We start from the raw sequence: 24,089 nt of genomic DNA, 5'->3' as shown, positions 1-24,089 counted from the left end.
TATGGAGGCTATACAATCAAAATGTTGTGTCTTTATCTTTACTTTTTTCTACAGCAAATATATATACACCAGTAATGGCGTACTGCACGATAATGTGCAGTGAATACGTTTGACTTGAGCATTCCTAGTTTTCATCCTCTTTCTCTGTCTCTGTTTAGCACTCGTTTGCTCAGAGGTTGATGCAATTGCTGCTTCCTGAGCAGCACTTCTTTTCTCCACCCTAGTGGCCCACTGCTTCTCTTATTTCGTCGGCATCTTTTCGCATTAAAACTGATTAAGTTAGTTTTTGTGTTGCAATTACTTAGTACGTTTTTCTTAATTTTTCACTTAAGCTGGCACTTAAGTCTTCAATCTGCCTCAAGAATGATTAAAGATATAATGAGGTAGGGGAAGTGACCGCGAAGGTGGTAGGGAATGAGAACGATGCACATACGAATGCGCCACACGGCCGCCCTGCTGCGCACAGCCGAGAGTTGATTCTACAATAAAATAAAATAAAAATAAAAAGAGTAATAAAAATCATCACCCTGAAAGCGGATAGTAGACGTTATGTAGTACATGTGTACCAAATCTCAGGTCAATAGGTGAAACGGTTTGCGAGCTACAGGTGATTTAAAATCCTGGATAGACAAATGAACAGCCACGGTAGCGTATTATACATAAAGATATTGTAAGTTTGTGAATATTCCAGATCTTACAGTATCCTTACATCTAACCCACTTTATTCCAGTTTTAAGAGTTTTGGTAGCCACAAGGTGTTCAGCTAAAACTGAGCACACAGCAGAAAACAGGAAACCAGTTAATCCCATTTCACACTCAACTTTAACTTTATTATCCCATGTAGTGGAATTCATTTGGTTCATGTATCAACAATAGGCTAATTTTTAAATGTATACATTTAAAGAAGAAGAAAGTACAATATTAGGATTCACATATATCTGAATACCAATATGCCTGCATATATTAAACATAAATACATACATATTTTGATTGAAGGCCGGCAGCTCAACCTGGCTTTTGGACACTGCCTCCCCCAAAACGCTAGATGGCAGCTCCCCTGGAATGTAACAGTGCCCCGGATTCCCACAGGGCATCCATGGACTTGGAGTGCTTTTTCTCAGCTCTGTTGGGTACCGTTGGTGCCGCTCAGAGGAGCTGTAACAGGACCAAAGGAGCCATGTCTCATTCATAGCCCAGAAGTACTCACGAGTCACGAGGACGGGAGCTCCAATGTACTTCCAGGCTGAAGAAAAGCCAGTTCTCCACCTGACCCGGAAGTGACTAGCAAGTCACGTGGAAGGATGGGCAGAAGCACTTCTGGGTCAAGGACCATATAAAGGACTGTTGGAGACCCAGCAAGTGTCAGGAGTCGGGAGGAGTAGGACTGAGCTTGCAGGAAAGTGTGGAGGAAAGAGTATTGTAGTGATTTAATGTTTATTTATTTGTTTGTTTATGGTGGCTGTAGTGGTTAAAAGGTACTTTGAAGAAGGAAAAAAAATTAAAAGATCTTCTTTGTGCTTTTACCCTGTGTCTGCGTATCTGTCTTTTGGGTTTAACGGGGCGACAGCAACCTCTAGCGTTCACAATATGCAAATACATATACTAAAATACTTTACATCTGCCTACACAGTAGCACTTAACGAATCTGCCATGTCAATGATTTACATTAACTTATAAAGGGTAAATTCAGAGTCTACGACCAAAGTAACATGCAAGTCTTTAAGAGGTGTGGGAGAAAAACAGAAAATCTCAGAGAAACAGCCATTGAGACACAGTTTTTAAACATTGTTATTGTGTATATTAATTTTTGTCATCTTGTATGTTATACAGTATTTTAAGTAATTTTGCTGTTTTAGCTAATGATCATTAAGGATTGTTTTGGTGCTTGGCTTTCCCTTTTTGTGTCTGTGTAGAATGCAGCCTACCTAAAGTACTTAGTCCCAGTTAGGCATTGGGCTAGATTTGTAAGACAGGACCTCACTTTGGTATTGTAGAGTAGCAGGTATCACAACAGATATTATAAAAACAGATTTGAATGCTGTTTTCTTCATCACTGGTCTAAACCAATGGATTTACTGTACTTTAGAGACCCTCAAGTTACAGGATAGTATGGAAGAGGTCATCTGCATTATTGGAATAAGCACAGAAATGCCATAAATAGTATTGGAAAAAAAAAGACACTTACAGTGGGTGACAAACATCTACATACCCTTATTGAAATTTCCAGCTTTTATGAATGTAAAGGCTAAAACAATGCACATTTTTCATTTCAATGCAATCCAACTTCATGGAGTGCAGGTAAAAATGTAGATACAAACTTTACATACTTATAATTACATAATAAATACACATAAAGATACCAATTTATTTAAATAAGTAGGAAAACAAAATTGTATCAAAGTGATTAATGTAGATGGAACCCTGCAATATCTTTCCTTTAATTGCTGATCAAATAATGTCAGACTACTTTTTAACTTATAAGAACCTTTCAACAATATTATTTACATGAAAATCAAATTGGTAATTTTAAGGAAAAATATTTAAAAATTAAAAAAAAAAAATTTCTTGGGTGTGCACCAAATGTACATCATTTTGGACAAAAATCTTTGTATGCCTATCAAGACGTCCTTGGTGTCACAATCACTCCTAACTCATTAACAGCCATTTTTGGCGGACTCCCAGGTGGGATTAAAGTGAAGGACAAATTGATTGTAATTGCCTATACCACACTACTAGCACATAGTCTTATTTTGCTCAACTGGAAGAATCCCAGCCCATCTGTTATAAGTCTTTCATTGGTTGTATGGTTGCAATGGAACATACTTCATTTGCCTTATTTGTAACTGACTTGTGGTTTAAGAATCAGACCCCTTAACTGTATCTAATATTTAAAGCAGTAGTCAAATAAATACTAAAGTACAAGACTATAATTGGCCTTAGCTATAGGGTAGGATGGCAATACAAAAGTTATTTCTCACAAAAATGAATATTTAAGCCCATGTATGGAAAATATAGTTTGATAAGACTTGCATAAAATTTTTGGCTTTACTTTTAAAATTATATTTTTGGTACAAAGCAAACATGGCACAATACCCAAAGAACACAAGAACAAGCTTGGTGGTGGCCACAATTTGCTATGGAACTCTTGCCAGAATAGAGGGAGACTGGATAGTTTCAAATATCAAAACCTGTTAACCTCTGGCAAAATGTTTAAGATAAAGAAGAACTAAATTTTTTAACACGACAACAATCTAAAAACATACAGTCAACTCAGCCAAGGAATGGCTTAAAAAGGGACGATCAAGTAATATCCAGACATTTTTGACTTAGGTCATTTGTCACTTGGCTTGCTTTGTACTTTTGACAGTAATGCATGGGTTTAAACATGAGGTGCCAGACTTGCAGTCATTTCACATTAAAATACTCAATCATATTTCACAGCAAACAAGCAAAAACTTAATTCAGATTTTATTAATGACAACAGAAAATAACTTTTGACATATGTCAGATTTCCTCTTTGTTATTGTAATATGCTTAAATATCCTTTTCTAAGAGCCTTTTCAATGTTGGCAATGATGTTTGTGGCTGCCACTGTCCACATGCAGTTTCTCACCACTTATAGCTTTGGATGTTAACAGAAGCGTGTTCCGATATCTACATTCTTATTGGCTGGTATGTATTCATTAAAGCTCTGAGGTGTAGCTTAAAAATAATGATTTAATTTTACAGAAAATTCAAAAAAACAAAACCTTTTTAATACTCATACTATTTCAGTCCTGCATCTTATTTCTTCACTGCCACTCATGTCCACTACACCAAAATTTTACCATGTGGGATTAATAAAATGTATTTAATGTAATCTACAATGGTAATTCATGGTTCATAAATTTAAAAATTAGCAGTGCTTTGTTAAACCTTTCAGTTAATCTTGTGCTTGCTTAGTCATCTTATTTGAGTGTTACTGAGTAAAACAGTTTTACCATTGAAATATATCATTTTTGTCAATTTACTAAATTTACAGTCTGATATGTTTTTATTTTTTCATGTTCTTCAGAGGTCTATCTAGAGCACATCAAGGTAAAAAGACTGAACTATTATAATAGGCCACATCTCTCCAACCTCTTGGCTCCCTCTAACAAATTACAATTTAGCCTACCAAGCTAGAAACAACGGGTACACCAAGTTCTGTAACTCATTAAATGTCTTGTGACTAAGTTCCCACTTGTTAGATGACAATCAGTTCTAGGAAGGTCAATTCACTGAATTTAAATTTGGAAGTAATTTACCAGTAAATTCCATTCTTTCATATGTGGAGAATAAAGTCTATTTAAATAATCAATGACTCTAAATTGAGTGTGAAATAAGGCTTTGCATCCTGTTCTTAAGTCGCTACATACAATTTTGAACCAAACTACAGTATATTCTCTCAGGCTTCCTTACTAGGCATTACGGATGTTACAGTTGCTTTGCATCACATGGATTTGGGTTAAGTAGAAAGGAGTTATGCAACCTTCTAAAATAAACAAGGAAAATAAAAATAATTTCTGTTAGCATTATTACGTTTTTAGGGTTTTTTTTTTTTACCCATCTGAAAAAATAAAATATGTTGCTTACCAGATTGCATTTTCTAATGTTATAAAACTGATAAAGCTAGAACTAAAGTATTTATAAAATTAAATCTTTATAAATTTAAGTAGTATTTCAGGTTGCCTTTGTGTTTTGCAATAACATGCTGAAAACAGCCTTTATTTACAATTTTAATACACAGACTGTTTAATTTAAATGCAGAATTTTTGTGATGCTTCCATTAAAAGCAAAATCAAATAGAATACAATAAAATTTACAGCTCTGAATGTAGTAAGAAGTCAAGCAAAATTACCCCTTTTATTGGCTAACTAAAAAGATTACAATATGCCAGCTTTCAGGTGAGATGGAATCACCACATTCATAATGGCTAACACAGTACAACACCCTAGTACTACAGCTCTGAATCTGTAAAAGAACAGTGCTAAACACACTATAACTGTGTTGCCCTGCTGAGACCGCATACATTTTAATTCTAGAATATTTGATTTTATCTAAAAATGTTCTTTATTCCATATGATTGACTATAAAAAGAAATTTAGAGACACAATATTTCAACTGAAGAGCCTGATGAATTCCCTGATAAAAGCATTACAGTCAAAATGTTATCTCTCTTACTACACTGGCCCTGTATTTGTGTACTGTAAATGTCACACTGCGGTACTAGGGAATGTTAGCTCGTGCCACCGTATGCTGCAATAAGGTGTATGGATCGGTTGACAATAAAGCGACTTGACTTGACTTTCATTTTTTCAGGGTGGAAATAACTTTTACCTAGATTTCCCTTTAACCAATGAATGCTGACACAGCCCTTCAGTAACTCAAATGCTACAGAACATACATATGTATTGTAAATGTCACGTCACTTTTACAACAAATTGAAATCTGTGTCTTTTCTAAAGCATTTCCTAATACCTAATTGTTTCAAATACACAAGTTGATCTCTATACATAAAACACCTCAAAAATAAAAGTCCACAGTTTTCCTCCCACATCCCCAAAGACATGCTTGTTAGGTTCCAAACTGGACCTGTTAGTACTTATGTGGGTTTACGCATGACTATGACAGGCTGGCGTCTTGTTTTTTGCCTTGTGCCCAATACTGCTGAAATGGGCTCTGGCACCCTGCAACTCTGAATGGGAGTGTTTGAGAATGTTATGCTACATCAGGTTATGTGATTAAAAAAAATGCCTTACAGATCCATTTTGTTGGAATTTGTCAGACTTAAAAAAAAATCTCTCAGTATCAGAGAGAAATATATAGTTACTAGACTTCAATATACTAGAAGTAAAGGCGACAGAGAAGTTATACATGACATTGATTAATTAAACGGGTGGTGCGGTGGCGCAGTGGTAGTGCTACTGCCTTGCAGTAAGGAGACCAGGGTTTATATCCCTGGTCCTCCCTGTGTGGAGTTTGCATGTTCTCCCTGTGTCTAGGTTAGGTGCACTGCTGATACTAAATTGGGTGTAGTGTGTGGCTCTGTGTGTGTGTGCGTGTGTGTGTGTGTGTGTGTGTTTGCCCTGCGATGGACTGGTGCCCTGTCCAGGGTTTGTTCCTGTCTTGTGCCCTATTCTAGCTGGGATTAGGCTTCAGCACCTGCTGCGACAGTGTTCAGCACTAAGCGAGCTAGAAAATGACTGACAGACTGATTAACTAAGCAGTTCCCCATTAGATTCTTTATGGTTTTACTGTGACAAAATCAGAATATTTCCAGACAGTGAAGCTAATAATGTATTGTTAACTAACTCTATTTTTGCTTAATTGCATTGAAAAGATTATTTAATAAAGTATCATTTACTGTACAGCTTATGCTTACCATTTTTCAAATTTTCAGTATTTTCTACAGCTACTACTGCTACTCTAGTCTTTCGGCGTTAGACATCTATTACTCTAGGCTTAATGAATGATTTCGAGATGCTGAAGAAAACAGATACAAATTAGATGAAGGGTGATGCCATAAACTTGCATGTAGAACCTGTTTTTTCAGCTGTCTGAGTCAGTCCAAACTGACCCCCTTTTAATTTTTAAACAGGGCTCTGGTTCTTTTCCAGAGTCTTCAGATATTGTATACTGTTGAAGCAGGGCTAACCATCTCTTGTGTATGCCCTGCGGAGCATTTCGGTGATAATACCTGTGCAAACTCTGCTTCTTCAAAGTAAAGCTACTTTGAGCAAAAGATTAAAGTGATAAAGAAATGTAACAAAAAAATACTAAATTTGTCTTCAACTTTAAACCTTTATACTGCAAAGCCAGTTAGAATGTATTTGTCCCTTCAAGAAATATAGAATTACTAATTAATAATAAAGCATAAGCAGCCAAGAATATAACGTCTGCAGCAAGTTCTTTACATTCATCTACATGTATACATTTTTTTTATTTCTGTGGTTTCTGAAGTTTTAGAAGTACAAAGAGAAAACACGACAAAAAGGAAATATTGGTCAGGTGGTTTTGCCTCCTACCTAGTAAGCCATGTCTGCAAGACTAACCTGCATATTGGATCCTGAAGGTGTTTCTTGTGAATTTTCATAAACTCTGTCATTAGAGCCATGGTAGGTGAAGTTCCCTGTCATCAACAAATAGTGAGATGCAAAGCAAACCAGAATTCTCTCCTCAGGATATGACAGGGCTGAGGAAGTTTCTGAGAAGCAGAAGGCAAGAAGGAAAGAAAGGCCACCCACCCATTCTGTGCCTCTCATACACTTTGATTGGTTTGTGATAAGCTCCTCTGTCTCTGGTTATGTGTGTTATGTGGGTAAAAATTAAGTTTTTTTTAGAAGTGGTCAAGAGTTTTTAAGTAGGTTTTCCATTGCATATATAACTGAGGGAGGATGTTTTTAAAGCAAACTATAACCATGCTAAACCAAATTGAAATTAGAAAGAACTTTTTTTTAGGAAAATATCCCAAATCAAATTTTATAAATGAACATTAAGCAAGTGATAATATTGCCTTGCATAGTCTGAAGACCCGTGACTCTGTAGTTAGGATATAGCGGGTTGGATAATGGATGGATGGATAGTCTGAAGAGTAGTGACTGATTATGAGCACTTTGTTTTTGATTTATTTGTTGTTCCTAAACACCCCAGTCTCTTCAACAACAACAACAACATATATTTCTATAGTATATTTTCATACAAAGAATGAATGTAGTTCAAAGATCTTTACAAGATGTCAAAGAAATAGATCTTTCACCCCATAGGAGAACAGAAAGATGTTACAGTAACCAGAAGAAGGCATATAATTCTGCATTTTGCCATATACACTTCAAGAAAACAGAGCTCAGTAAAACCAGACATCCTGTCAGCACTTTGTAATAGTCTAGAAGGAGTCACAATCACAAAGTTAAAACTTTTCAATGTCGCCTTTGTGCATCGAAAGAAAAGATTAATGTGATAAGTTAACTTTATCATAATCCCACTTTTGGCACATTCAGTGGTTGAATGACCTTTAACTTGCAACATGGTTAAAAAGTTATTTTGCAGTAGTAGACTTATCTCAATAACATTTTGAAAATGCAATACTAAAGATCTGCATAAGTACAATTAGTTTGGTCTAGCCTTTCCAAGAATACAGTATATGAATCTCAGGCTGCTGCTGCTACATACCATTCAATCCATATGTTTAAAAACAAAAAATGTACTTTTACCACATTACATTTCTGTCACCCACATTATTATGACATTTGAATTTTTTATATTTTATTTATGAGTGGGCAGTGAAGAAGATGAAGAAACTTTAAGAGAAAGGTCCTCAAAAACATAATACCAATTTTTCTGGAACATCCCTGAGTTATGTATTTAGAAAATCAGCACCATATAGGATTTCCAAGTGGCTCGAATGAATATCCTTAACCTCATTTCCAAAAAAAAAATAAAATAAAACAACAACAGTCATATCACACGTTGACATATTTCTATGCCAAAAGTAGTAGAAATCCACCATAATAAAAGGATAAGTGTTTGTGTGGCTTTGTGTATTTCTGTGTGTCTGTCCAGTTGCTATGTCTCTGTCATTCCAAGAGATGGTGCATCACAAACACTTTTAGTAATAAAATGCACTGCATTTGTCATGCCAACAGATGGCGCAGCTCAAACAATAACACTGCTTTTAAATCCCATACTAAATGGCAAATAACAGAGACAAATGAATTGCATTTGTCATTTAAACAGAAGGTGCAACACAAACATTAACACTGCTTTTACGAATCCCATACCAAATGGTCTTAAGCAGAGATACATGCATTTCATTTGTCTTTTCAACAGATGGCACATTACAAACATTAATACTGTTTTTATGAATCCCATACCAAATGGTATATAGCAGGGGCATATGCCTTGCATGGTGCACTGCAAACGTTAATGCTGAGGTCTAGATTGAGGTCTTACACAGGTAGCACAGCAAGTTTCAGCATAAATTGTTATGAACACTTTGAATTCACATTTTGACTAGTGTTTTGACACCAGTTTATTGAGGCCTGTGTTGCTTATAAGGGGAACCTGCCAAATTACAGTTGGTTTTTTTTGTTGGTTTTTTTAATAGTTTAAAATATTTTGTATTTTTTCCCCATCAGCATTTTGTTTCACACAAGAGCCATGAGGAAATTCACCATTACCATCGTGACAGTGTGAAGGTCTGCACTGTACACTTGCTAGTTATCCAAGATTACTGATTCTCAAAGACTTGATGTGTGTGTTTGTTTGTAAAGATAAAAGATTGTACAGTCTGCTTTATCAACTACAAATTTAGTTAAGTGTTTTGGCTTGTTTTAGTTTTCTGGTTACAAACTTTGCCACATTATTTTTGACGTCATCCTCTGGTGGCTATTCACATTCAGTTGCTCTACTGCTTTCGAAAATGAACTCCACCTCAAGCTTACGAGAACACATAACTGTAAATGATTGCTTTTCCTCTGTTGTGTAGCTTGCTTGGAAAATTATTCCCCAAATAGATAGCAAGTTTTGAATTTTTTTTACGTTTTGCAAAACTGTTAAAATTGTCAGGCAGCACAGTGGCACAGTGGTGGCAATGCGTGCCTTGCAGTAATACACCAGGGTTCACATACCAGGTCCTCCCTGCATGAAGTTTGCTTGTTCTCCTCATATCTGCATGGGTTTCCTCCAGTTGCTCTGGTTTCCTCCCACTGTCCAAACACATGCAGGTTGGTCCTAGTGGGTGGTTGGTGTGTGTGTGTTTGCCCTGTGATGGACTGGCACCCCGTTCAGGGTTTGTTCCTGCCTTGCACCATATGCTAGCTGTGATTGACTCCAGCATACCCCCACGACCGTGTTCAAGACTAAGTGGGTTAAAAAATGAATGACTAACTGACTGTTAAAGGTTTTAATCATTATCACAGTCATGCATTGGATCTCATTATTTATCTGATGAAATTAAAAATGTAAGTTTTACTAAATTATAGTGATTGGGCTTTTTACTAGTTCTGCTGGGATTTTACCTAAGAAATTCATTTTTGATATTAAATGTATAATTTTCTGTTCTGTCATATAGTTAAAATTACCGAGGTGGTATATACAAGGAAACATAGGGGTTGACTTTGAAATCTAAGCTCTTATATTATCTGTCTCTAAAGAAGTTCATAAAATTTGTACTGTTCTGTGCTGATAATGTTTGTAGGGATTTTGTATAGCCATTCATAACGGCCTGTAAGAATGCTGCATTAGAATTAGCATTTTTGCAAATTAAATAGGAAACATTGATTATGTAACATACACGTAAGTAAAAAACTAAGGTGAAATTTGAATGAGAAATATATTAGAAATCTTTATTGACTTAGTCTAACAGCTTTCTCCAAAGAACAAACAAGTTTGGTAGCCTTGAATCTAGGCCGCAATCAGCCAATAGATAAGCTCGAACATCAGTTTCTAAATACATAAGCCTCTGGGTTACACATTCTCATCTAAAGACAGTGTGGGATTAGATGACTAAGAAAGCATATGTATTGCGTCCTCTAAAGCTTTTTTATTAAGCTCATGAAAGGCAAAAATATTGTCTTTTTGGCTGTCATTGGGAGCTGTATACTGTATGTTAATAAAGCAATTATATCCATCCATTCATCCATTTTCCAACCTGCTGAATCCAAACACAGGGTCACGGGGGTCTGCTGGAGTCCCAGCCAACACAGGGCACAAGGCAGGAACCAATCCCAGGCAGGGTGCCAACCCACCGCAGGACACACACAAACACACCCACCCACACACCAAGCATACACTAGGACCAATTTAGAATTGCCAATCCACCTAACCAGCATGTCTTTGGACAGTGGGAGGAAACCGGAGCACCCGGAGGAAACCCACGCAGACACAGGGAGAACATGCAAATTCCACACAGGGAGGACCCGGGAAGCGAACCCAGGTCTCCCAACTGCGAGGCAGCAGCGCTACCCACTGCGCCACCGTGCCACCCAAAGCAATTATATGTTTAAATTATTTGTGCAATGTCGTGCTTGTGAACATAACACTCTCCTTCTTCCTTGCTGATTCAAATCTCTTGATCTGACCAATTAGGCATTCTCACGCTTAGAGTAAGACTTTTAGCTTTTTGTTAATGACATACAGTAATATTAATGAAATATTAATATCTTTTTGGCGGATAATCAGAATACTCACTTCCCTTTGACAATTTATATAATTAGTAAAGGATTAGTTTGTTTAGTATTGATGTTGAAACTATAAAACAGAAATGTACTATGAGTGCCATTTATGTTGAGCAATGGGTCTATAATAATGTTGTACGAGTGTTCAGAGAATCAACCATAAAGCAACGTGAATGAAATGACATACAGTATGATAAAACAGTAATTATAGAAATAAGTCTGAAACGATTTTTACCACCCCTTCTGCTGCTTTATTACTAGCTTTTCCATTAAAAGTGGAATTGTAGCTCCACTTTGGCTTCGACAACTGTTTTTCTGAAGGTTCTTGATAATTTCTTTAGTCCCTTAATCTTTGCTTCCTATGTGAAAGCAACATTAATACCACAGCCGTTTAATAAAGCTCTGGAAATGCCGTGCTCTCCAGTTGGTTTCAGTCCATCTTGTCACACAGATGAGAAGACTGAAGTCAAAGCATTTTTATTCTGGGCACTCTTCTAAACACTAATTTTGAATTCATGATTCTGTTTTATTTTTTGTTTTTTTTTATGCAATATGGACTGTACCAGACCACACAACAGATAAATTGTTAGTGCTTATTCACTATGCCTTGGAAACTTTCATTGGCAGTAAGAAGTTAAAGAATATTTTTCAAGGTATGATGAAAAGTAATATTTTAAAATGAACAAGTATTTCATAGAGTAAAATATTCACCACATTATTAGAGTCACATTCTCTTTTAACACAAAATAGATTCCTTCTCCAAGCTGCCAATAATATATAGAATGCAGACATGAACAAGACGTGTTGTCATTGTACAACCAAACAAAGTGAATTGAGCAAGACCCTTAATCTATGTGACTTTATCATGGTATAATTAGTGCCACCAGACATGTATTACAGTCTGCAGAGTTAATGCTGAATGCTGCAATACACAAAGAACACCAACAAGTGGCAGTTCTGTTAATGAAAAGGTAAGAATAAAATGCCCAGAATTGTTCCAGCTAACAAATTGTCCACATAATTTCAAATAACAGTTCATACAAAAGCGATGTTTAGACGGTTATCTTTGAATGCAGAGCACATCAGACCTTGAAGAGTATCGACTACCCAGTAGAACACCACATTGGGTTCAAATCTGTCAGTGAGCCTACAGTGGGCTGTTAAACACCAAACTAGACAAATGAAGATTGTCAAAGCACTGTCTCAGGTCAGGACAGGTTGGGGAGGATGCACTGGAACAGCACATTGCTGCACCCACCACATGACGAAACAGCTCGGGATCCTGGTTGGCAAACCACTAGGCAGACATGCAGTCCACTCCCACCCTCTGGAAATAATCATCTATCTGCCACAGCCAGGTGTTACATGGGTATCACCTAGGCCTGGTCCAGCCACTCAGGACCTCAACAATGAGGATCCTGCAAGCCAGATCAGCCTCTGGAAATCGCGCCACAAGCCCGTATTGCCATAACTGATGCTCCCTCACAATGCAGGTAATATGCCTCATTCGGGACTCCGTGAGAAACCACTCATTCAACACAAAGTCAAAACAGCAGTACTCAAGGATTCTCCGATGAGGCACAGTACCAAAGTAGTTTAGTCTTCGTATCAGGTCACTAGATAGCCTCCATGTCTCGCAACCATAGAGAAAAAGTAGGAAGCACCAGAACTCTAAAGACTTGGACCTTCGTCCTTTTGCATAGATATCAGGGGAACCACACACCCATTTCCAGTGACCTCATGACCCCCCATACTCTCCCAATCCGTCTACTGACTTCAAAGGAAGAGTCACCAGAGACATGAATGTCACTGCCGAGGTAAGTAAACTTCTCGACGCGGTCAACACTCTCTCAGACACACTGCTGATGTGCCTAAGAGTTCACTAAAGGCCTGGCTCTTGGTTTTTATCAGGACACTCGCAAACCCAGACACTCAGACTCCTCACTTAGTTTCTCGAGTGCCCCGACCAGAGCCTCCATTGACTCTGTGAAGATCACAGCATCATCAGCAAAGTCAAGATCAGTGAATCTTTCTTCACCAACTGGTGCCCCACAGCCGCTGAGGGAATCAGCAGTACGGAGGGAGATGGGTAGCCTGTTCCTTCAACTGGGAAATACACAGGAAAAGAAGTGAGTGCCCCTTTAATACCAGCTGAGCACCATTTGAATGCTACAGGTTACATAAGTAGTGTTATTGATGAAAGGAAACCATTTATGGACACTGTCTGCCATTTTTCACATGGTTACATCGAGAAACTAATGTGCCATATCACAAAACATGCATCATCTCAAGGTGGCTCCACAAAAATGAGAGTAACTTCAGTTTACTCCAAAACATGATAAACTATACCTGCCAAGACCAGGCAGGACCTGTCTGGTAGTAGAGAAGTATACCTAATTAAGTGGCCGATAGATGTGGAGTGCATCAGCTGTTTTAAAAATCTCAGGTTTTTTCATAACTTTTCTTGTGCATAATGTATGACACATTTTATATATTTGATTACAGAGCTTCAGAAATAAAAAATAAGACTGTCAAACAACACTTTAATGCGTTGATTTAGGTTAAATGCTTTGACATTTTTAAAACAATGTGTTTTAATTATGAATGTTATACATATGTGATTCTTTTGTAGCCTTGTTCTGTATTCAATAACTTGGTTGCTTTACGATCATTGGGACTTGTCTACCTTTATGATTATTTATCTTTATTAAGCACTGCATCAGAAAAGCATACAGCACAGAGGAGGCCCGGCCCCACAGCTCTAACAGACTCTTTGTACCACCTCCATCCTAACTAGTTCTGCCAGGTTCAACAGCTTCTGCCCCTTGGCTGTCTGGATTCTGAACTATGTGCTGCCGGACAGATCTGCTCCTAGTAGTTTACTTACATTTATTGCAATTATTACACTTCTTACTACTGTTGTTTTTATTATTAGTTATTGTTATTATTAATTTATTACTGTTTATTTCTTTCTATCTTCTCATTTAATACTTATTTCATTTTTTATTTATTAATTAATATTATAGTTCTTTATTTGTCTTGCACTTGTTGTGTGTTTATGAATATGTTGAACTGCAGTTCTGGGGAATTATATTTCATGCCACAGTATGCTGCACTGTATGGATGGTACGACAATAAGACCACTTGACTTGATACTGCTTATGTTGCATTTATAATAAGTTTCACTGAAACAAATTTTATTTTCTTCTTGATCTGGTTGAACTGAGTTATTCTAAACAGGCTGCACACTGGATACATTCCCTGGGTAAATGCCAATAAAACATTTATGTAGTATATGCGCAAATCAATAATGTTTCTTATACAGTAGCATTTTCCAAGCATATTATACCCTTGTAAGTTTTGCCAAATGGTAAAACATTTAAACAATTTTCTGCTGGCTGTATTACGTACAATTATACAGTGATTCCTGGAAAAAACAAAACTTGACATCCTATGCCTAGACACCACCAATAGTGCTATTAAAAATGCTGAGGTAGATCACACTGCACACCACATCTGGCTCCACAAAAAATTCAAAAGTTAATTCAAATTTTTTATTTTATTTTGAAGAGAAATGTACCAGTGACAAGTTTCAGTTTGGAAAGCTTTGCATTTAAAATCCCAAACTCAGTGTAAAAATATATTGAATTAATTTTCCTCCACAGGGCATACTGTTAATCATTATGTTTTAAAAGAACCTTCTCATATAGCAGAAGCCTCAGGATTCAACCTGAAGCAATTGTTTAATCAGAAATTAACTATTGCCTTGCCAATCAGTGCAAATTTTGTCAGGCTGCTACTATGTCATTTTAACTTATTAAAATATGTAGTTTTTCATAACAGGTTGCTATTTTAATATAATATGAAACACAATTAAAGTCATTTAATCTTTTACAATAAGCTACATTGTCATTAAACATCATGTTAGAGTCAATCTGTACTCTTTTTTGGACTGCTGTGTACACTGCAGTTGTTTGTATTTTATTGTGAATCGTTTGTGAAACACCAGATTAAATTACCCATTGGGTACTGTCCATCCTTGGGACTTTTCCCAAATAAAAGTGATCTTTTGACAGACATGTTAAAAGCAGGATGGAAACAATTTAAGCCATAAATATTTGAAAAAAAAGAGACTGGGAAAAATTCAGCATTTGAAATGATGCTGACCACCTGTTGAGTACTACAGAGTGTCAATCACACTTAAACAGCAGATTTTGATACTAGTCTTCAAAATTAAATCAAATTAAAATGTATTTATAAAGCACAATTTTAAAACACCATAAGTGTAAACCAATGTGCTGTACAATAAAATCAAAAAAATATCAATAATAAATCAGTAAACAAACAAAGGACAAAAATAAGTTAAATGAACTAATCAGAAGATAAACAATTTACAGAAAAACAATGGATATGAAAAAAATAATAAATTATTAATAAAATTGATACCAGAGTTACTCATATACAGTTAAAAGCAATCGAAAACAAGTGTGTTTTAAGTCTTGATTTAAACATTTGAGTTGATGAAGTTAACCTAATTTCAATTGGCAGAGCATTCCATAACTTTGGTGCTAGAACTACAAAGGCACGATCACCCAGGGGTGCGGAAATTCAACACCGACTCGTCTGACATGGGTAAATTGACCGTCTGACAGCACGTGTTTTTCTGGTTTCAGTTGTCCGCGGACAAGTGCAATTTTCTGGAGAAAAAAGAATTATATGTGCTGTGCAGGGCACATTTTTATCACTACTTTCAAATTTTAAACATTTGGGTACGTACTTCATGCGGAAACAGTCTACTTAGGCATGTTCTTCATGTCTCAAATTGGTCTTCAATATTGTTTACAAAATGACGGCTGATTTTTCAAAGGGGAAGCACTCTTACGGTCTTACTCCTACTATTTACATGCTTGGAGATGCGGTCATTTTTTTCGTGCAGACATTACGATGTAATCTGATGATTTTTTCATTATAATCGATAACTTTTATATATTATTGATAAAATTCATTGTTTCTACATAAAAATGCGGTCATTTTACTTACAATGCAAATGTTTTCACCACATAACAAAGCTTGTTAGGCAGTTAAATTTTCCTGAAATTTGCAATTTCACGTAGGTTGTGATATATTGAGGAGTTAAGAAATTTATTGCGTGACAACATCCATTTTGGTGAGCTGTCCATAGATCGTTTTTGATTAGAGAATTTTTCATATAAAACAAGTTGGTTTCGCACTGTCAGTTTATTAAAAATAAAGAAGAAAACATTTTAACGGTTTCCAAAAGTTATGAAATATCTATAAAAATCTTCACTTAGATGCGATTATTTTTCCCCGACAACATTGGTAATATTTACTTCTTTGGAAATGTACCATCTTGCGGAATTTCGAATACGTCATTAGGAATTACCGGCGTAACCCAAAATGCACTGTGGTGAGCACGTTTTTCTCGCTATATGCGTGTTGCTGAATCTGGAGCAAGTAGCATCGCGCATCAGAAATGGATTGTTTCTTGTTTCTAACCCTAACCCTAACCCTAAAACTGGCACAACAGGCCCTGAAAAACCTGATAATGAGGGCAAGAAAAGAAAAACAAAAGCTGAAAGGGACCGCGAGTATGATAAAAAACGAAAACGGTCTTTTCAATCGCAATGGCTCAAAGAGTTTCCGTGGGTAAATGCAGACAACACTGACTCTGTTTTTTTGCCAAATTTGCCGTCAGTATCCACTTATTGCTGACAAAACATCCACATTATTTACCGGCAAGAAAGTCGACAGAAAAGACACACTACTGTCGCATCAGCTGTCTGCGAAACACATTGCCTGTATGTCAAAGCATGAGTCTAAAAGTAAGAAAAAAGTTGGTTCAATTGAAAAAGCGTTTTCTAAAGTTGAACGCTCGGAAGTTGAGCGTTATGCTAGGCTGTTCAATACTGCTTACGCTGTTGCTAAGCACAACAGGCCATCTACTGACTTTCAATTTCTGTGTTCTGTGCAGGAAAAGAATGGTGTAAATTTAGGGAGTGACCATCGAGGCAGGGACGCCTGTGTTGAAACAGAACTAGTGTAGCTATAATGAAGGCATTGTTTATTAGTGAGTTAAAATGATAAGGGAATCTTTTATATAATGTTCTAGAGCAAGGTGGCAAAATACTACTCCCTGAAAGAACTTTTTTTAGTTTTAAAATGGAAGGCAGTTTTGGTATCAATAAAAGAAATCAGAAAAAATAAACTATTTTTCACTTTTGTTATTTGTTTATGGGCAAGTGAATTTAACTGGTGGACTTTCTAAGTTTACTTGTCCGTGGACAAGTAGAAAAAAATTTGATTTCCACACCCATGTCACCCCTTGTCTTCCTTCAGATACAGTGCCAGATGTTTGCAGGATTCAGACATGGGTCTCATTTTTGATTTATTCTACAAAATTATTTGTGTGGACCTGTTAAGGAATATAAATAAAAGAAGCGTTATATACCGTACCTCTTCATAAATACCAAAGTAAGAATTAATATCATATAACTGGTACTAGGACATGAAATGCATTTTAGATAAAGAAACTAAAATGTGGCAGCAGAATGATTCTTCCAATAGAAAATAGTGATTTGCAACCATAAAATCAATCAGATTTCATTAAAACATCCAAAACACTCAGGTTGCCAACATATTGAGATTAAAAGACGATTAGCAAAGAAATTCCAGCCTCCACTGAATGTGATGTGAGAAACAGAGGCAGAGATTTTTTGGTTTTGGTTAGTAAATTCCCATAAGAAAGTGGCTTTACTGGGTGTGTAAACCACCTTCTCTGTCATGTATCTGAAGGAGTGCAGGCTCAGATATCTCATAACTCTCAAATGACTTACCATCTAATGCCTATAGCTCATGACTACTGTTAGACTATTGCTAGTTATTAGAGTTTAGCTGTATGCCTCGTACAATTTCCAGTTATCTTTAGTTAAATGATTCACAAGCATCTTCTACTAACAAGAATGCTGCAGATGCCTCACACTGTACATTTTAGGGAAATATTTAACATAATACATGTATTCAATGTACTGTATTTAACTCTTGCTTCCAAAACCTTACATTGCAGAGCTCAATGTTAACACAAGTCTATGTTACAGACAGGGCCGGATTTTCCTATAGGCTAACTAGGCTTTTGCCTAGGGCCTCAAGATCAAGAGGGGCCTACATTCAAATTGTTAGCAAAATTAAAATTACACTATTCTAAAAACAGTGAACACTAAAACACTGAACCGAAAATAAGGAGAAATTCTACGCATATGACTAATAAACAAACATAAAAATGTATTGGTTAATCACAGTAATGATGTATTTTATTATCTCTCATGTAATTTACAAACTTAAAAATGGAATAGCCTAGGGCCTCTTTTCATATAAATCCGGCCCTGGTTACAGAGATGTGCACAACTTCTCGTTTTCTAGTTTCACTAGGCTAGTGATTCAAATTATTATGTCCTATGGATATCACACACAATCTCATTATCTGTTTCATATCTGTTCTCGGAGCAATGTGCAAACATATTGAAGCCTTTTAAAAACAGCAAATGGTTGCCAAGAGTAAAATGGCACTGGGTTTGTACAAAACAGGGCCAGAGACCATCAGAGGTCAGGAAGCAAAACAAACATTTATACATGTCATTGTGGCCAAAGAAAGGTTGTAGTGAAGCATGCTAGGGGTCAGTGGTGGTGCAGAGTTTTTAAAATGAAAATAGTGAAGCTCAGGTTTGGCGGGTTTAAGTGCAGCCCCAGGATATTGAAGGGGAAATTGGAAATGGGACAAGGGAGCAGGGCTCACAGGGTATATAATGATAAAAAGGGATGGTGGTAGGGGCATGAGCCGAAAGGGTTTGACAGTGCTTGATGGAGTGCATCTCTGTCAGCTAACCAGGCCCAGTGGTCGAGCATACAGCATACAGTTAGCAAATTAGATGTGCCCAGCAATTTTCATTTAAATTGATATAGTGAGGAGATCAGCAACAGCAGTAGGCAAGCTGACATACCCTATAACTAGAAGTTACATAATGTGACATTAATGTTACATAATGAGGGCGCTAAAGGCTATCCCAGCACTCACTGGCTGCAAGGCAGGAAAAACACCTCGACTGGACACAAGTCGCATACTCACAAATGTTACACAAAATAATCACCACTCAGTATTGAAAGTTATTTGCAAAATTAGCCAGAAACACACTTGGCTACTTTATAATTCTTGCATTTAGTAAGGGACAGTTTTACCCAACTTGAGATGACCTCAATGACTGCCACACATGTAATAAATTAAAATATCACCCACTATTTAGAGCTTACTGCATATGTATTCCCCTCTTTGAACTGAGACACCTAAGACTTAAAAGTTACTAGCAGGAGTACCCAGTGTTGCCCGGGAATCTATAACTGGTGAATTTCCCAAATGAAAGAAACATAACATAGAAATCGAACAAACATTTTTCTGATTGACATTTTATTGTAATAGGTAATATAAGTGGTCATTTTAGAGGCTTATTTGTGTTATCGTGGGGGTCCGAAAATGAACAAATTGATGAGGATTGCCCACTGTAGAACATGTTACGTAGAGTTGTCCGTGTGAAAACCATGGATTTTCCAAATTGATGCCTTTAACTTGGAGTGATTGCCCTTCAGCCTTAGTAATTCACATAGCAAAATCCAAACAAATAGGAAATTGTAGGCTTTTGAAAGCAAAGGGTAAATCATTCGGAATCAGCGCAATTCTTGGTATGAAAACATCTTGACGTCCTGCGCAATGTTTGAGATGGCCTTGAAACAGACTTTTCTGTGGCATCGGAAGTGGCCTTTCTAAAGCCATGTGTTTTTTTTTGGTGGCATGGGTATATTAGCGAAAAGCAGGACAATTATATTGTGTCACATGGTATTACGTACGGAATAAGCACCAGAGTGAGATGAATGTACGTTATTTACAATACGTCGAAAAGCGAACAAATAGCACCAGTCAGTCAGAGAGACCAAGAGTGAAATCTTACTTTGAGTCAGAAAGCGAGCAAATAGCACCACAAATACGGAAAGCCAGTCACGCGTACTGGGTCGTTCACGTTTTACATCCATAAGGCAGTTCCCCTTCACGCGATGAAAGCAGTCGGCTTTCTCATACTTGGACACTTCCGCAATGTCTTTGGCAATTAAATTTTTGTCTTGGTAAAGAGGGATGCACAGAGACCAAATGTGCCGCTAGATGGCGCCGCCGTTAACGTCTGTTGCAATGTGCGGCCATCTTGTCAATGATAAATACGGGGACTTTTTGCGAACGTTGTGTCGGTCAAAAGGTGTCCTGCGCTTGACCAAGGACATTTTTCCCAACCAAACATACCCCATGACCTTCTCCTGGTCACAAGAAGCCCCATGCCCAGTTTGGTGGCGATTGGACGCCCGGTGCAGATTTGTATGGCGGACAAACAAACATACATACAGTAGACTCTGCTTTATATATTAGATTTTGTATAAAAAATCTTTAAAATTAGTAAATGTACCGAGTCTCAAAAATAAATACTATAGAATTCTCAGAAACAGAAATTATATTCATTATTTTGAAGGTAATGCACTCCAGTAAAAGAAAGATAGTTTTCTCTTTAAGACATTGTTGTATAACTTAGCAGCCTGTTATTTGCTGGTACTGATATTTCTTGTAGATGACAATACTTATCATTAGGCCAATAGAAGAAAAAGAAATGATTCAAAATTTTTAACTGGAATAACAAAGCAGAACAATAAAAACAAGCTCTACTGAAATACTAACGATGCAAATCTTTATATATAATACGATAACATGGCTGTTTGTTTGTCTGTCCAGGATTTTAAATCACCTGTAGCTCCTAAACTGTTTGACCTATTGACCTGAAGTTTGGTACACATATATTACGTGACGTCTACTATCTGCTTTCGGGGTGATGATTTACCTCCAAGGTTATTCCTCTTTTTATTTTTATTTTATTTTATTGTAGAATCAACTCTGTGTTGCATGTGTATGGGCGCCGTTCTCATCCCTACCACCTTCGCCGTCGCTTCCCCTGCCTCTTCATATCTTAAATAATTCTTGAGGCAGATTGAAGACTTAAGTGCCAGCTTAAGTGAAAAATGAAAGAAAAAGTACTAAGTAATTGCAACACAAACACTGACTTAATCAGTTTTAACGTGAAAAGATGCTGAGGAAAGAAAAGAAGAAGCGGGCCGCTAGGGTGGAGATAAGAAGAGCTGCTCAGGAAGCAGCAAGCGCATCAACCTCTGAGCAAACAAGTGCTAAACATACAGAGAAAGAGGATGAAAACTAGGAATAATAATAATAATAATTCTTTACATTTATATAACGCTTTTCTCACTACTCAAAGTGCTCTCCACACAGGGTTGGCCTGGGCAGCGAACCCACAATCTCCTTACTGCAAGGCAGCAGCACTACCACAGTGCCAAGTCAAGTGGATTCACTGCACATTATCGTGCAGTGCAGCGTTACTGGTAAATTATATTTTGTAATAGACAGCACTTGGTAAAACACACATGTGAAAATAACTTTTGTTAAGAACTTGTTATTAGAGGCTGTAACAAATACTTAATGCTTAATGTACTTAAAAAGAAGTGAACAAAAGCAACTGCACTACTCTAGCATCACAAAAACAGCAGAGGCGTACAAAATCACTCTGTGACTAAACAGGTTTATTTGTTCAGATTTGTTTGTTATTACTCAGAGTTTCAAGGGATGCACACTATCCGGCAACTGGATGCAAGGGTAACACAATTTTTTAAATTAAATTCAACTCAGTTTTGAACTAGTCTTGATATTTTAAAACATATGCAAAAATTGCAGTGAAAAAGTGTTTAGTAACCTAGAAATATATAAAAAAAATAATTGCTTATTAAAATATTAGTGTTTAGGACAAAGAGAAAAAAAAATGTTTTGTCATCTAGAAGAACACAAAAATCTAGAACCCAAGATGAAAACAAAGACAATATGAAAAAGGGGAAATTAAATGAGCGGAGCAAGAAACAAGAGCATCATATATGGAAGAGTGAAATTAATATGACTGATGTTTTTGTTTTGTGCCATGAGAACACGGTTTCCAGAACCACATAACATCCTGTTTGATTGCTCTGGGGCACAGCTTGACTTACTGTACCATGCTTCACGATCTGTATTCCAAATAATCATAAATAACTAACAGTATGCTTTTCAGTCCAGTCACAAACAGATCACAAGAACTATGAGCAAATTTATACTATCACTTTTTAGGAAACATACAAAAAGTTGGTGTATGGAGTTATGCTTTCATCCATGGGCTCAAGTTTTTGTTGGCACAATTTCTTCAAACTGAAATAGTCAAAAACTGGATTCTTCACCATGATAATGCACCCAAGACACAGTGTGTCGCTTGTAATGGAGCTTCTGGTCTTTGTGTACACTCCAATACTTCTGCAGTCTTCATATTTAGCAGATTTGTCTCCATGGAACATTTTTCTTTTTCCCACGTTGAACTACTTAGGAAAAAGGGACTCTACACGCGCATACACACAAACACACCCACACCCACGCACACACACACACATACATGCATATATAAACACCCACAGACACACTATTAAACAACTAAACTACTAACTACTAAGGCTTGCATTATGTTGTTTTGTTTTTCTTATGGAATGGATAGCACAGTCATCATGAAAGCACATAAATGAACAGATAATTGTACTGAATAGTAATGATTTCATTATAAATTGGAATAATAATTATAAACTCCCAACTAAATACTTGCACAGGAGTATGTGTCATCTAATAAAGAACAATGCAGAATAGATAGACATGGCAATGGTTCTGTTTATTTAAGGGACATTGGTAATGTCACGATGGTGCAGTGGTAGCGCTGCTGCCTTGCAGTTAGGAGACCTGGATTCGCTTTCCGGGTCCTCCCTGCGTGGAGTTTGCATGTTCTCCCCATATCTGCGTGGGTTTCCTTCAAGTACTCCGGTTTCCTCCCACAGTCCAAAGACATGCAGGTTAGGTGCACTGGCGATTCTAAATTGTCGCTAGTGCGAGGTGGGTGTGTGTGTGTGTGTGTGTGCCCTGTGGTGGGCTAGTGCCCTGCCCGGGGTTTGTGTCCTGCCTTGCGCCCTGTGTTGGCTGGGATTGGCTCCAGCAGACCTCCATGACCCTGCAGTTAGGATATGGCAGGTTGGATAATGGATGGATGGATGGACATTGGTAATGTAATCAGTTTAAAATTACAAAACAGGGACGGCAGCAATCAAAAGATGCTGTCATGATTCCAAGCAAAAATATATATAAGAAATAAATGCAAATGCAAATCTTAATACATAAGAAATGAATAGAAAACTAAATGTTGGGAATATATTTCATTTTAGGACATTATGGGACAATATGCTTTCTATGATAAAGGATAACTTCATAAAAAAATAACACTGCATTTTTATATCACTTACACAGAGCTGATAATTATTGTTCTGAATATATTGTTGCATACAAAGCATAACTAAAAATAGATAAAGGAAAAAAGGGATAAAGGCTAGACTTGAACCATGATGGACCATCTGCACTATTTTGCAGCCACTTTAGACCAGCACTAAGATTGTCCTTACCCACTGTTACATATAAATTTTCACTTAGGTTTTGTAAAATTTTTTTGATGATATGATTAACTTTCAGTGAGGCACAATGTAATCCAATGAAGAAAAATGAATCTGACAATCTGATAATTAGATAAACTCACAGTGAAGCAGCACAATGACTTTTCTTGATTTTTTTTTCTCAGCACGTCCATGCAATTTTAAATGCAGAAGTACAGGACACCAAAATGACTCTTCAAATGAGTTCAAAATAAAAGCCAGTTTTTCTTATTTAAT

At 36.8% G+C, this 24,089-nt stretch overlaps 1 protein-coding gene across 2 annotated transcripts in view; it reads right to left on the bottom strand.

The window, feature by feature from the left end:
• The window catches only part of LOC114649094 (dual specificity calcium/calmodulin-dependent 3',5'-cyclic nucleotide phosphodiesterase 1B-like), a 116,888-nt gene that overhangs the window by 66,108 nt on the left and 26,691 nt on the right, over positions 1 to 24,089 (bottom strand). The window contains exon 1 of one of the 2 annotated variants that reach the window (XM_028798527.2): positions 7,074 to 7,201. The exons of the other annotated variant lie outside the window; for it this stretch is intronic. Within the exon in view, the coding sequence (XP_028654360.1) occupies positions 7,074 to 7,135 (62 nt within the window). The 5' untranslated portion in view covers positions 7,136 to 7,201. Of the gene's footprint in view, positions 1 to 7,073; positions 7,202 to 24,089 lie in introns of those variants that run through there. 2 annotated transcript variants of the gene reach the window in all.

Source organism: Erpetoichthys calabaricus, chromosome 3 (assembly GCF_900747795.2).
Source record: "Erpetoichthys calabaricus chromosome 3, fErpCal1.3, whole genome shotgun sequence".
NCBI lineage: Eukaryota > Metazoa > Chordata > Cladistia > Polypteriformes > Polypteridae > Erpetoichthys > Erpetoichthys calabaricus.
This window is presented reverse-complemented; position numbering and strand designations above follow the sequence as displayed.